The sequence below is a fragment of the Atractosteus spatula genome, chromosome 5, assembly GCF_055471065.1.
Source record: "Atractosteus spatula isolate fAtrSpa1 chromosome 5, fAtrSpa1.hap1, whole genome shotgun sequence".
NCBI classification, from domain to species: Eukaryota; Metazoa; Chordata; class Actinopteri; order Semionotiformes; family Lepisosteidae; genus Atractosteus; species Atractosteus spatula.
In genome coordinates this window covers 61,740,954-61,756,963 of record NC_142710.1, presented here as the reverse complement: position 1 = coordinate 61,756,963, position 16,010 = coordinate 61,740,954, and the positions used below count along the sequence as shown (strand labels likewise).

Here is a 16,010-nt window from a genome sequence, read left to right as displayed (position 1 = left end):
TTACTGCTTTTATAGTACTGTGTACATTACTAAGGCAAAAGCACATGTACAGTATAAATGTCTTAAGGAAATAAATAGGCCTTCCTCATTATTACTTTAGCTTTCATTACAGTGAAGCTAAATAGCTCTGCAGTGTGACCTTAGAAACAAACTTTGCTAATATTGCCACTAACATAGACATCCATGTATCTGCAACTGAATGAGGGTCTTTCCTGTTAAACCACTGAAATGTGACAGCTACTGTACTTCGACATGCACGCTCCACATAATATTTAATCAGCTATGGTAGTCTGATGGCTTTTAGAATGTCATGTTGAATTAAAACAACAGACAACTATTGTTTAGCATTGTGCAGCACACACTTAGACAAGGCTAAAGAGCCTACAAACTTTCTATACACCACCAGATTAAGACATGTTGTATATCCGAGGTCTATCCATGACCAGAAAAATACATATGCCTGCTTAGGGTAATGGCAATCAGATAACAAAGTTGATACCAGCATTTCTTTATAAGGTGGGAGGAAATCAGAGCACCTTTCAAAAACCCACATGACAAACATCCTGAAAGAAGAGTGTATGTAATATCACAAATACATCACTATTAATTATTACAACAACTCAGCACTATGGACATTAAGAATATGCAGTATGTGAAGAATTACGTACCCCAATGACAAAAGAGCAAGCACTGACCTGAACCTTAAGACACCAAAACAGGCTTACTGAAGCAGTGACAAATGAAACATTTCTTTTTAAAATGCTCTCACATAACCAATGAGCCACTAATCTCATTTACTGAGAAACAATTGACAACTGGCAGCATTTTCTCCCCTCTGAGGGTTTCCAGGGAAACACTTTTGACCTTCTGCTAATAAACCCGCTTCATTCCAAAACCATCCTTTCTACGGTGATGTTCATTTATGTCCTGTTTTATTTTAAAACACAAGCATACCATGGACGCTTTTATCGTGCGGCCAACTGCTCCTAAGGATTCGGTCCAGGGATTGTGTTGATGTTGTTGTTGTGAGCTCATTTGAGGGAGCTGTGTTTGGTCATGTGCTGGATACACCAGCAGTCTTATTAAGTAGATTTTTCATGCTGCTTATCACTGCTGCTCAGTGAGGAGCAGATAAAACAAGTTACCAACAGTGTTCTGAGCTTACTAACACCTTCCAATAACACTTGATCCACTCTTTGTATATTGTTTGTGTGCGCTGGAGGAGGAGTAACACGGGGAACAATCAATCTGGGTACAGAATGTGAGAGAACATCTTTCCAAAAATGGTAACTGCTGTCAAACAGATGATGTGGGAACATATCCTTATTGTAAACAGCTGTTTTTTTTTCAGAAAACAACTGGCATCCTTTACTAAAAGAGCAAAAAAACGTAGTGTCTGTTTTCTCCCCATGCAGGGTTACTGAACATTTAAATGGAGAATAAAAATTTTGAGAGTCAGGGGGAGGTCACCACAAATACTGAAATACAATAATTGAGTAAACTGCTAGATTTTGGTTTTGAACTGATAGTTTGCTGAATCGATTCATGCATTTACAAAAAAATTAAAGTGAAGAGAATTTAACTTTCGTGTTACAACATACTTTACACTGTTTTGAAGTACCGTATGTACTGCAATTGCTTTTATGAAAGAAATGCACATGAAGATACAGTAGCACAGCGTTTTTCTTATTACATCTCAAAGGCATTCCTTTACAACCAATACAGGAGGGATTCTAAAAGCAAACTTCACTTCACACTTTTGATGTTAGAATTCAAAATCGTCGGAAATGCCTCTTAAACTAACCTGTTTTTCATTTCTCTTACTTGGTTAATTACGGTTGTGCAGTGCTGAAAGCCTAAACAGGAAGCAGGGAACATTTTGTAATAATAAATAATGTTAAATGAACATAAAAATGTCAGTGTTGTCAGATATGTACATTTCTTGTTTTGTGCACTTTCATTTTGTTCAGAACACCTCGTCTCTAAATCTGCAGCTTAAACCCAGTGGTGAGTTTCAGTAGATTGTGTGCTGTTAGAAATCTCTGACCAAACCAGACTGGCTGTGGGATGCCAGGGTAGCCATGAAAATGAGGTAGGATGGTTTAGATAGAAGCCAAGAGAGCTGATGACAGAGGGCGAGTGATAAAATGCAGGAAATAAAGTCAACAAGGGATTTATGATCCATCTGACAGCTAATTAAATATTAGTGCTGGGGACTCTCTATTCAAATACTATGCAGTGTTTTTCTTTATCCAGTATTGTGCAATTTACCTTTCACCATTTCAGACAGCAGTCACCCACTGTAAATACAGAAACGGAGCTATACACTGTTTCTTTAGCCTTAATTAACCCAGGCTATCACCACACTTATGATTTGACTTCTGAAGTAGACTTACATTAAGTGAATAAAACTGCAGTGTCATGACTAGTATTTGACAGAAGGCACAGAATTTTGAATGTACAGGACAGTACCTTTTAAGATCTGAAGAAATGTAATACTTTGTTAGAAATAATTGTAAGTAGGTTAACAGTCACTGGTTAGATATAAACTCAGGCCGTAAAACAAATCTCTTTCCCCAGTCCTCTCCTTCCAACTTTGAAACATAAAAACATTTAACACACAGATAATTCATAACAGTTCTACAAAAATGTAAAAAATCTCACATTTGAATGTTGACACTGTTCCAGAATAAGGAGTCTGAAATTGGCAGATTAACAATTGACTCAGATAAGTTTTTGAGGAAGCCATCTGTTAGTGATTTTATTTCAATCCCACAATCAGGAGGGCATGCTACCTACTGCAAGTTACAAAACAGGCCAGACTAACATTCTGCAATCACCTTATATAGCAAATACAGTATATCATTGCCCATTGCACAAGTGGCAGTAGAAACCTTTAATATGAAGCAAAAACGTAGACCCTGTTTAAAGATAATTAATCTTAAAATAAATCCTTGAGACAGTGAAAACTGTTGGAGGCAGTGTGGAGCAGTATTTGGCGGGTTTCCTGAAGGTATCATAAAACAGTGCTAACACAAACATCTTTAACCTTGCAAAAAACAGGCAAACAAACTGACCACTTAAGACTTAAAAGTCTTCTAATTGAAACATAAACAAGAGACTACTGTTGTAATGATGAACATCATTACAACAGCTCAAAACAGCTCAAAATTGTATTCTGTACAGTATTTAAATATGCATTACAGAAGAAGAAATTAGTCACCAATTAATCAGTCTAAGGGAGCATAAAGAGCCCAAATCTTGGAGTTGGAGTTGTTTTCTAAATCCATTCCTATTTAGCTGAGACATGCTCAAAGCTATTAGGTACAATACAATGCTTAAAAATAAAACTTTAAATGCAACCACAACCTAATTTGCAGTAATTGGGAGCAGATGTATTCATTCTGCATTCAAATACAATGCAAGGGCAGATATTTTATTTATTGCTGTAAGGGGCAACAAGGAGGAAACACAGATGGTTGAGGACAAAATGTTATTTCAGGGTTTCCTAATCCTTAATTCTTGATCCAAGGCACTCCAGCATGGAGAATGTACTGTACTTGAATACTTTAATTTTGTCTCAGCAGGGGTAATGTGACCTTCAAGGGCTTTTACAAGAAGAAAACAAACACTGAAATTCTTTAAAACCTGGCAGGGTTATTTTTTTCTTTTTGTCTCTCAATCTGGAAAAAACAAATATTGATTAACATAGTTTCAAACGTGTGGCCATTGTACCAGCAAATCTCACAGACCCTGTACACTTGATTAGAGATGCAGCTCTCACTGACCACAAGGCCAATGCCCAGGCACAATGCAACAGGTTTAAAGAGCCTTGGACTAAGGCAATCAAACAAATCCCAATTAGGAGAACCTAAAGCTTTCTGGTTCTTCTTCCAACCTAAATAGAATATTCAAAAAACTTCCCAATTATTTTATCACATATAAAGTAGTGTTTTATAAGATTGTTGACAGCACATTACTAAAAATATTGAATTTGTTCATGTAAAACTACCTCCAAAACCAACAATGTACACAAACCAAAGGTTTACTGTGATCTATGCATCCTTGGAGACACTCACACAATTGTGCAGCAATTCTTGTATACTCCTGGTCTCTTTAACTAATGGCAAACTCCAGATTCAAATGTAATAGACCTTAATTGAACCAAAATCGGGAACAATTTCTCAGTTATAGTGATGACCTAGAGACTACCACTTATCTAGTTAGGCACAACCATAGCGCCCCTTGTATGGACTATAGTGTTCAGCCTATATTCCAATCTGGTGCATTTACTGATGGAGCCATTTGAAATTCCGTAAAAGTGAAGAAAAGAACATTTTTTAGGAAATATACACATTTGTTTTCCTGAAAACGTATTTCTATTCAAAATCGTCAGATTGAAAACCAATACAGTTGATGTCTATAGGGAAAACAAATTACTCCCCTGATAACGTTTACTCCTGTAAACTTTCTAAACCTTTACATTATAAATAAACATAAAGATAAAGAATGCCATGTTACAGTATCTGTCCAAGATATGACAAAGATATGTTTTTATGACAAATGTGATACATTTTTACAATATTTGCCTGATTTTTAAACTTATTTGTATATGTAAATTATTTGGAAATTATTTCAACATTATTGACTGATGCTCTTGCCTCACCAGATTTTAATTACGAATTATATTTATATATAATTCTATATTATTAGATATATTAGATTATATGAATATCTAATTATATGCATATTTGTTTAGTGTATTGGAAGTGTGCGTTTACTATCTCATTACTGCAAGTGAATTAGTACTGATAATTGAATTTTCCTATCTGTAATGAATTTTAAATTTAAGTCTTGTTATTAAATTAAAGAGCTATGTATCCAAGATATATCTGATCACAAACAAGTTTTTCACCTTTTACTAAGGAAACCAAATTACAAACAAGGAACAGTATGAAACTTAATATGTATAAGTTAACCAGTATTTTAATTAGACTTGTTCAACAAGCATTAGAGCAGTGCATCGATATTAATTTCACTTCTCTCCTTATTCAAGCAGTAGATGCATGGCACTACCACTCAACAACAGTGTGTGTCTTTAGCTACAGTATGTGCTTGGCTTACATATTTAATACAGAGATGACTAACGATATACACTTTGCTTTACAAGCCATCAAAACAGCATGTGGCTGGTTTACTTTTTCTAATGGTAGGAAGACTTTTACTCAATAACTAAATTAAATGCAGCAAAGCACAGTACCAACCACACCATTGACAGAAATGCTACATAACTTGTTCTCATAGCAGATTAGGATATCCTAAAAGAACACAGAAAAGTAACAGTTCAATCTGTAAAGCAGATACAGTACATGTAAGGATCCAAGAGCAAGGCTGACCACAGTCATAGTACAATGTTACACTGTAGGATGGCTGATGGGATGCTGTAGCAGTCCAGAATCTTAAATCTACTGGCATTGCTGAACAGAGAATCAATTCACAGGACAGATGCTGACAGCCCATGCACAGCTAGGAAAAGATGTTTCTGTGCAGCATTTGAAACAAAGGAAAGCAAAGGATGATACATTATATCATCAGTTTTAGTAAATTACCAAAATGATATACAATTCACTTCACGTGGCTGTTTCTCCTGCCCGCAAGATCGGTTGCTTTTATTTCAAATAAGGAAAGCAAAATTTTTACAGTATGTTTAAGTGGTAGCTTTTTAAATAATAATTTACAACTATTCATCTAAAGCTTATGTTTCTACTGTATATACAGTATGACAAAGCAGCACTCTTGTGATTTCACGAAGGCATTTATGACTTGCAAAAGGCTAGTAGAGGGAAAAGGGACAGAAGTAACAATATTTTAAATTTAAATTGCAAGATTATCTTTTGTAGCTGAACATTGTGGTGTGAATGTGTGCATGTGTGTGCAATTTGTTGTGTGGGTTTCAAAACTCCAGCATTGTGGATGAAATACATACTGTAGGAGAAATTATAAACACGGTACAATACTGTGCATACAGTACCACTAAACACCCACCATCTTTCATTGATTACTTCTTTCTTTTGAATTTTAATGCTGCTGCTTTGCATTATTGTACATTTGTACCATACTAATATGTAATGTAAGTCAATATTTTTCTTCCACTGCTTGCAGAGCTAGTGACCTGTTTTAAACTCTGTATGAACTTTCTGCCAGATCACGTCCTCTGCAATATAATGGATTTGTGCCGACACTACAATAGAGGCCATTATAAGTGTTCTTGCACTCGGGAAGGGCCACAGCTACTGGAACAGCCACACATTTGTCAATAATAATTACTGAAAAGCCAGGTTAGTTCCTTTGGTGTAAAGAGCCAGCTTCGTAAATGTTTAATTTGTTAGAACTTGGATAATATGAAAAACATAATCAACTTTTCTTCTTACAATCGGCTTCTCACATCCTTGAACGCTCAACAAAGAACTACAGGGGAGCTTGAAACAAAATTTCCTTTCCGGTCAAGTTATTGCTGGTCTCAAAGCAAAAGGCAGCTATACGAACACGCGTTTCGGTATAATTCCAATGAGGCCCTAACATTCGGGAATGTGTTTCCTTGCATCATGTTCAGTGTCAGATTTTTTTCACAAAATATTTTATTTACAGTAGTAATAATGAATAAGACAATTGTCCATTATCAGAAAGCTGTTCATTCATGGTAAAGGTTATATACTGTAGGCCCACAAAGCATGCTAGAAACACAGGATGCCAGTCAATTCTGGGAATTTAACCCAGCTCCCAACAGCCATTAACATAATCGTAAGTGTTATAATTTCAGGCTTTATTAATGTGTGCTTTCATAAGCATAGGTGCAGGAGGTAAAATGGTTCTATTCAACTGAGAAAAGCTCAGCCCCCTCAAAACAAATTAAGAAATACTGAACAATAGATGAAGACTTGACTAACAAAAAAGTAGGTCACCAAGACAAACATACGCAAGCTGCAGGAGTTTTTTTTTCACTACAGTTATTCAATTCAATAGAATTAAAATTTAATTAGCTTAGACAATGATTTCCCAGGGCAAAGCTTATGTGAAGTCCATGTAAACCACATACTGAACGTTAAAGATAAAAAAAAAAGCTTATTGCACTCACAAAACCTAATCAGGTTAGTTAATGTATAAATTGCACCAATAAAGAATTCCCTCAATGAGGTATAATACTAAATAAATTCAACTGTAAATAACGTATTCCTTTGACGAGGGGGAAAAGACCCAGTTCTATTTCACAGGGACTTGAATTTCTCTCTCCTTTGTCAAGAATTAGAAGTATAACACTTCAGTAGAGTGACAGGAGCTTGAGTATAGAAGTCACCCTCATTCTAACAACTAGATGGCTAAAGGTTTATCAAATGCTTTCTCTGAGCTGTTGCCTAGAAACTTGGGAAATCAACATTAAATGAATAGGGTCATACTTTCCATTTTTAAATCATGTACCTTTCAATATCAAAGCAGATCTGAAATTTACTAGAAACTAAAAAACCTGTCTTCACTAAAATGCTCTTCAAGATTTCACAATCTTAATAATATAATGTAGCAAAGCATTATATAATAATAACTATAGCTTATAGTACATGTGGTCCCAGAGTGCTTCACACATAAAAGGGAACCCATTTTATCAACGACTGAAGTGCAGAACCCACCTGGATGATATAAACCAGTCCCATTACTCAACAGGGGACGAAACAAGACATTTCCATCCGTCCATTTTCTAACTGTTTTATCCAATACAGGGTTGCAGGGGAGCCAGAACCTATCTTGGCAAGCAACAGGCACAAGGCAGGATTCACCCTGGATGGGATGCCAGTCCATCACAGAGAAACAAGAAATTTCACTCATTCAATTAAGGTGGAAATTTAGAAAGGCCAAACTGTGCAAGTCCAGAAGTTCAATTAAGCCATGACACACCCACGTTAATTTCTGTGTTATTATGCACAAAACCATGCGCTAAAAGGTCATGTAGTCAGGGACTTCATTTGTTTAATGTTGAAGAAAAAGAGCAGTGCTGTCTTTTCCAATAATTTAAAACAAAAATGGTTTACACTAGTAAGTACTATTTTTGTAAGGGTTTTAAGATGCTGAATATGTATTGTATCCTAGCCTAGATCCTTACATCTTCAAAAATATTTATCTGAGCCAAACGCATGGATTGGGTGCCAAAATTCCACAGTACATGTTCGTGTATAAACTTCAAGAATCTCTCTTGTTACAAATATGATGTTTTCAGAGCCTAAAAGTGAAGGGATTATCTTAATTCAAAGAACTGGTAAACCTCTTCATGGATTAACAAATAATTTAATACTGCTTTTAGACTGCCTTTCCATTGTGAGCAATTTTAAAATTGAAGTTTTATGAAGAATTTCATGTAGAGAAGGAAATAAAGCAAGCCTACTGTATATTTAGCAAAGCCTGTCATTTATAGTTCATTGAAGTTCACACCAGGTTACATCCTTCACCTCCACATACAGGTTTTCTTCAGTACTGTAGGTCTGTTTAGTAATATATTGCATTTGGTGTATAAGCACTGTGCTTTCATTAAATAATTTTTTAGACTAGAATGCATTTTCATCTGCAGACAGTGTCTTGTGAAGCTGTTAAACACTAGCCCCAAGGAGAAACGTCCCTACCTGCGGGTCGGAGAGGCGAGAGATATCAGGGTACAGGTAGAATTTAATCCCCTCAGAAGCTCCAGGCAAAGTAACTCCTCGTATCAATAAGATCATTAGCATCACATAAGGGAATGTAGCAGTGACATATACCACCTGTGAAAAAACCAAACAATACATATTTTAAAATATAAGAGAAAAAATCCACAAATTAAGAGAAAGACAACAACACCGTCATTCATATTTAAAGAGATGTCCTTTTTATAAAACTGAATTTGCTTTTTGGCTTTTTCTCCGCAAAAGCAAACATCTTCTAAGCACAAATACAGTTATGCTGTAGGATTTCAAAAAATAAATGATCAAGAAAAGAAGTGAACAAGGCCATTCCATAACAAACCTTGCATTGACCATTTTGATCAAATAAAATGACATTACTACTTTCCTGAACTAGAGACGAATATTCAATCTGATTAATTTAGCACTGTATTAAATGTTATACAGTAGCATAGATTTAGTAAAACACATTTCATTGCCATCTTGTGATTCTTAGGCATATTATTATTAAGTTAGGTATCATTACACATGTAGAAGAAAGTGTGTCAAGGTGAGAGGTACAGTACATGTAATGTTTCTTAAATAGGAGGTTCAAAACATCTGATAAGCTGATTCATAAGAAAGATGAAGTATAAATGCTACAGATCCACGCTTTCCCAGAGAAAAAAATGAGATCCCACTAGGATCTAGGCAAATACATTTTTTAAAAAGGTTTTTGATCACACGGGTGACTACTGTATCTTTTTGTTAGCTTAAAATAAATCTAGAACTGTTCTGTAATTCCATTTTACAACACATAACAAAATCTGTAAAACAATGTGGAAAATGAGACAGGGAGTAAGACCAAGAAACTATGGCAAAAGGGTTAGACCTTCAGAGGCTATAACCAGCTAGCCAGGATGTGTTCTGGAAATGGCTAATTTAAAGCAGACTAAAAGGTAAATCTCAGGAGGAAGGAGAAGGCAGAGCTTTAGCCTAGTGGGTTGATTGAAAAAGCACTCTCTCTTGTCTCCTGCTACAGGAAAAACATAAAAATAGAACACTTGGACTTCAGTAAGATTTAACTTGTCAACCTAATGTTCAGAGCCTGAATCACAGCTATAGTACATTTCAACAGGATATAGTTCAAAGTAGCTTATCAGGGTAGGCTTCTGCCTCCATAAATATCGTTGCTTGCAGTTGGAATACAAGTTTTTTCTTTATATAGGATTGATGCTTATGCTATAGAAGACCACAAAATGTAAGATGTCAGAGGATAAGGGTTTAAAGACCTTTGGTATGGCACCTACAGAAGTCATTTCCACAATTTATTGCCTGTTTAATGTTTCCTGGGCCCTTTTAATTCCTCTGACAAAAACTCTACTGGAACTGGCTATACATTCTCTCTCGTTGGCTGTTTGTCAAGAGCAACTAAGGACAAGATGGGATTTGAATACAAAACTATCCTCTCAAGAGTTTTCAAGGAAGAGTTTAACTGAGTTCCTCTGGCAGTGTGGGAAAGCTCAAAGTGTACCTGCAATTGTACCTACTGTAATTGTAACTACTCACAGAACATTGAGTGTTCCTGAGATACACATGAAACAAAATTCCAAAGCATGACAAAAATGAAAACACATATCACATTATCACTATTGGAACACTATTATCTTATTATATCTGTATACATAGGCTATTAACTGTATCATCACCATGATGTAGAAGGGTATGTCAACAAAAACACTACTTTTCAGGCATTACACCATATACAGTACATATTTATACTGTATATTCCCTTCTTTTAACTGCCCTAGGACAGTGTTAGCCAAAGACTGCAAGATTTCAAAAGCTTTTGTAGCGCTAGCATTTACGTTGTTTAAAACCTGGAAAGAAAACCAGTCAATTGTTTAAACAAATCTTGAAGTTTTAAGTTGGTAATCAGAGCAGGACTGTGACATCAGTGTCAGATTCTTGACTGATCGTAAACAGCCACAAGGCATCTCTGGGATTCCACTTCACCTATACTCTCAGTTTCTTAACTTAAGAATATTGAGAAAAGGTAAAAACAAGAGGAGGCTATTCAGTCACTGTCAGGCCATTCACAGTCTTCATTCTGGCCTATCCGGTGGTTGATCCAAGGATCCCATCCAGCAGTTTCTTGAAGGAAGCCAAAGTTCTGTATCTGCTATAACCAAAATGAATTACTTGATACATAATTGGTTGCATTTGTTCCAAGTGTTAAAGGTAACCAGAGGGACAGTGGATCGCCAGGACTGAACTGGGCCACCACTGATGTATGCTAGACCCGTGGAATGGCAGTGATGTCAGGAAGTCATTCGTCTTTATCTGATTTAAGCAAAGCTTCCAAACCTTGATACTATTAATCTATACACAGCATATATATATATGTATGTATGCCAGCAGCCATATCACCCTGTAAATCACAACTGGCAACCCATTAAAGTTAAGCAGGGGTGAGTGTGATCAGTACTTAGATGGGAGACCTTCAGGGAATAACTAAAGTTGCTGCTGGAAGAGGTGTTAGTGGGACCAGCAGGGGCTGCTCACCCTGCAGTCCGTGTGGGTCCTAATGCCCAGGTGTAGTGATGGGGACACTAAAACTGTAAAAAGACATTAAAAATCCCAGGGTGGCTTCATCACTCTGTTCTCCTCCCCACTGATAGCTGATGTGTGGTGAGCATTCTGGTGCACTATGGCTGTTGTCGCATCATCCAGGTGGATGCTGCACATTGGTGGTGGTGGAGGGGAGTCCCCATTACCTGTAAAGCGCTTTGAGTGCTGTGCTCAGAAAAGTGATACATAAGTGTAAGGAATGATTATTATTATATGGAAATAGAGAGAACATATATCTAGTAGTACATGAAATTGGTAAGACATGTTCTGAGTTTATGCATTTATATGATGAAATCACATTAGGTGTAAAAATTATCAGTTAACTTTCCTGGAATCTGATACCTATTACAAATATTTTTTCCCATCTGTATTTCAGGTGGTTAAAATAAACCTGATATTAATTTGTATGTGTGCACACTCTTAGTTGTCAGACAGAAAAAATTAACACTGCTTTTTTATCTAAGTAGATTATACTGTATATTTTCAGATTATAGTCTAATTCCTGGTAAAAACCTATTTGGATCTTTTAAAGACAGAAACTTAGTTGCAGAAAATGGATTCAGGCATTGCAAAGATCAGCAAACCATTAACTTTTATGACATCTGTCATATTAACCTATATAACCTAGTGCAAGCACAAATTTGGATAAATCAAACTAAGGAATCAATTCAATTCTGAATCCTCAAGCAACTAACCTACAGCAGTCTGGAAACCAAGCAAGAATGTTATATTGATTGTTGTATGAGCTCTCCATCTCATTTTGGTGGAATCGATTTTAATGAAACCAAAAAAGGTAATGTTGCTGTTGTGGGACATTAGGGTATTTTTTTTTATTCAAAGCCTCTCATGTTGCCCTAGTTGTTGTTTTTTTATTCTTATTGTCTTGCCTAACCTGCAGTTTGTTTCAAAGTTTAAATACAGCTTCTATAGAAGTAGATTTAAGAGCAGTGTGAAGCTGTCAGGCGTTGTTAGAGGACAAAGATAAATACGTTTTTTCAGTAAATGAATGGATCTTTTGAAGACAGCTAAAAACATAGCATTGTGTGTAACAGAGAGGTAAAAAAAGAAAGGTTAAAAAGGAGGACTCTAAGGGGGAGCACTTACTTCCTCTTTGGCAATAGAAACAACTTTTAATTCACTGAACAAGAGACAAATAAGAGCGAAATAAACTTTGTATGTTTCAAATAATTATAGGAGATGCTTGGAATATTTTGACACTAGTATGTTTCATATTTTTGCTCTGTTTTCAATATATTGTATTTTAAAAAACAACTACAATGCATCCTTTTTTGTAAAAAAAAAGTCAAAATATAAATGACTCCTTACAGACACAATTGTACTCTTAAAATTAACTTTATATTTAGGTAAGGTACAGTATATTCCCTAACTTGCTGAGCAAATGTTTTTAGAACACAGGTGTTCCTCTCTATTTACTCCTCCAGATTCGTCTTTACTTCCAACATTTTTCTCCTTGTGAACCCACTTGTAAATACTTTCAATCTCAATTTACGGTCCTAGCAGACTGCCATAACTCTGGCCACAGCTATGTGAGAAACACTCTGAAATGGGCTCACAAAAGCCTGAAGCAGCTTAGTGATCGTCTTGAATGCTCAGATCTGTATGGGGGTAAACAAAAAAAAATCTCACTAGATGCTGTAATTCCTCATACAGAGGAGACGGGAGAGAAGAAACTCTGCATGCATCTCATGAATGTTCCACTTTCCTCCTGTGAATACAGAAATCAATCTTAGGCTGTCTGTTAAAACCTTGCCATGAAGGGGCTTTCTTCCCTATTACTTCATGCTTAAACAAAAGGCACTTCAGGAGATATAATCATTGCTGCCTAGCTCCTATTCCTGGACCTGCACAATGTGGACTCATTTATTTTTCCTCACACATCTCATTCCCTTTCTTTGCCATTTCTTTATGCTTCATTGAGTCTGTTAGACGTTTTAAAGGCTGCTATAGAAAATCCTTCTGAGGAAGGCTAGCGACTGAATCTTAGCTGTTGGCACAAGGACGGTAGCCCCTTATAATATTGGGAATTCTGGGTAAAAGGCAAAGGTAGAGGAAGGCCAAAACACTGCTTTGTTTATCAAGCACGCAGATAATACACTGAATGTCTTTAAGGGTTTTCTTTCTCAACAGGTTGTAAACTATTTCCTGAGTATTTTTTCCTGCAGTTTGTTTTAATTATTTAAATATTGAATGTTCAGAGCTTGAACGAATCAGTTAATGTCCCCAAAATAAATTTTCAGATTAAAAACCTCATCATTGGCTCCAGTGCATCAGCTGATACTGCTACATCTATTTTAGCTTTACTTGTAACTCCCTCAAGTACATTTCATCTGATGGTTTCCAGGTAACATTAAATGATACTTGGGGATCTCCCTAAACCTTACTGCAAGGAAATAAGAAAGAAAAATTAAAGCAAATAAATAAAAAAATAATATTATTATTAATATTTTAACCACACAATACCTCATGTTGACAGAAGAAAAGCAAGAGCGACCTTAGGTCTTTTTAATATGGTGATGTAGTATCAGTTACCAAATTAAGACGCTTAACTAGAACATCAGTTTTTCAGTCATCCTTTCAGTTCAGCTACGGGTGCAAGAGAATCCGAATAAAAGAGGTTTATTCAGTAAACCATCTACCTCTGCACAAGAGAGGGAGGAGAGTAATTGCTTTAGGTCCTCTATTGAAAGTCAATGTAAGTAGCAACTGATGTTTCTTTGATAGCTGACAGGCTGTAATTGATTACTTTTTTAATTCATTCTTGCTACTGCCAGAAAGACCTTACAAAACATTCCCAAAATGGGATTTACCATGAAATGTAAGGAGTTCTCTAGGCTTTTGTACAGCTTTATGTAAGTTGACTCATCTGATCATTGTGTTAGGTTTTGTACTGCAAACTGGATTCTTAAAAAGTTAATATTCTGTTGTTGATGATACATTACAATTATTTTTCTAATTTTTGTTAACAGGGGATGAATAGCAAGAAATAAAAGTATGAACAACATTGCGGACACATGCATTTTCCTAAAGCTAAATACCAGTGTTGAAATGCATTCCAAAGCAACCAACCCATTGAAGTAAAATGTTTTACCTTGTGCCACTTTTATCACACTTCCCACAGTAAAAGAATAGGGAATGCCTTTTTATGCTGATTTCAATTCATTATTGCATACTTGAAATCAAAGATGTTCAAGTGCAGAGTAATGAATACTGTAATAATAATAATAATAATAATAATAATAATAATAATCATCATCATCATCATCATCATCTGCATAATAAGGCATTTTTGGTGTCTTTTGAAAAGCATTTAAAGTCACAATGACATTTAAAGGTAGTGTCTAACACAACCCCCCTGAGCAAGAGAAGTGTCTTTTCCCTAGATAACGTCCAGGACTAAGGAATACAACCACCTTGTTGTTGTACTCTTCATTTTTGAGCACCGTGGTCTGTCTTCACTTTTTGTGCGACCTTTTCTGCTGGAAACTCTAATCTTACACTATATAATGGCCATCATAAAAGAAAATTCAGCGCTAGAACTTGCAGTGTGAACTTGCTCCAACTTCCTTCCTTGTGTCTCAAAGTGCAAAAGTGGTTCTCTTTCCAGTCCCTCTTGTTTTGAGCTTGCACTGAAATGTGCTGTTCAGTGAAGTTGAAGTTGAAACAGCCAGTCTCTGTGCATACAGTACGTGATCTGTGTTCGAGTTAGTCAGGTCAGGAGGCCATGAAGGATGTCAAAGGATACAAAATCGCCTTGTGCAAATATACAGTACATCAGCACCTGATTCTATCTTTAACTATTCTTGTAAATTCAAGTACCTTATTAATATTTGCAATTAATTAATACATGCAAGTCACAAATGACTAACACATGGGCAGCAGGTTTTAAAGATCACAACAAGTCACATCAGTTTCTAAAAACATTTGTGTAATCATTTGGTCAATACAGCAAGTAATTTGTTGACCAAAAAGTGACTTAGTATTTACAACCTACAGCATGTTAACTTTCTTTATTAAACAGGATAAGAGTTTTACAAGATATTCAGAGTACAGGTTGCTTCAACAGGACCCTTCTATTATTCTGATGCATTGTCTATTCTTCAACAAACCCCAAACTTCAAATCGCTATTGTTCTTTCAAAACGTAGTAGTAAATATTGTTTATGTTTAAAATGAAGTCCAGGTCCTATCCCTCAAGTACTAAATATACACTAGCAACGTTTTCTAGCTAAGAGATTACTACTTACCTTTCCAGTAGATTTGGGGCCTTTCCAAATACAAAAATAACATATGAACCACGCCAAGAGAAGACAGAGAGCAAGTTCCCATCGTAAATTCCCAATGTGCTCAATTCCACTTGATATGGAGAGAACTCGTCTTCTAAAAAGAAGTAAAAACAAATGGTGTGAATGCATTACACTCAAGCAAAGTCAACACTTTTTAGAAAAGTCACTTACAGATTCCCAGTTTGTCAGCTGGAACAAAGGAAATGCAAAAAACATGAAATATGGAATATAAAGAAATCCTCACTATTAATACTTCTAGTCTATTATTTCCACTGACTTGCAGCAGGATGTGTGAAAATTTGTAAAAGCCTGCTTTCTCTAATCAAACAAAAATGATCTGAAAACATACATTACATTAATAGCTAAATAATTAAATCTAATGATTAAGTTAAACAAAA

At 35.8% G+C, this 16,010-nt stretch overlaps 1 protein-coding gene across 1 annotated transcript in view; it reads right to left on the bottom strand.

Moving 5' to 3' along the window:
* slc6a11b (solute carrier family 6 member 11b) overlaps positions 1-16,010 on the bottom strand; it is a 39,969-nt gene that overhangs the window by 16,148 nt on the left and 7,811 nt on the right. The window contains exons 6-7 of the mRNA XM_088916545.1: positions 15,574-15,706; positions 8,667-8,801 (exon numbers count right to left, since the gene is read on the bottom strand). Of these exons, the coding sequence (XP_088772671.1) occupies positions 8,667-8,801; positions 15,574-15,706 (268 nt within the window). The remainder of the gene's footprint in view (positions 1-8,666; positions 8,802-15,573; positions 15,707-16,010) is intronic.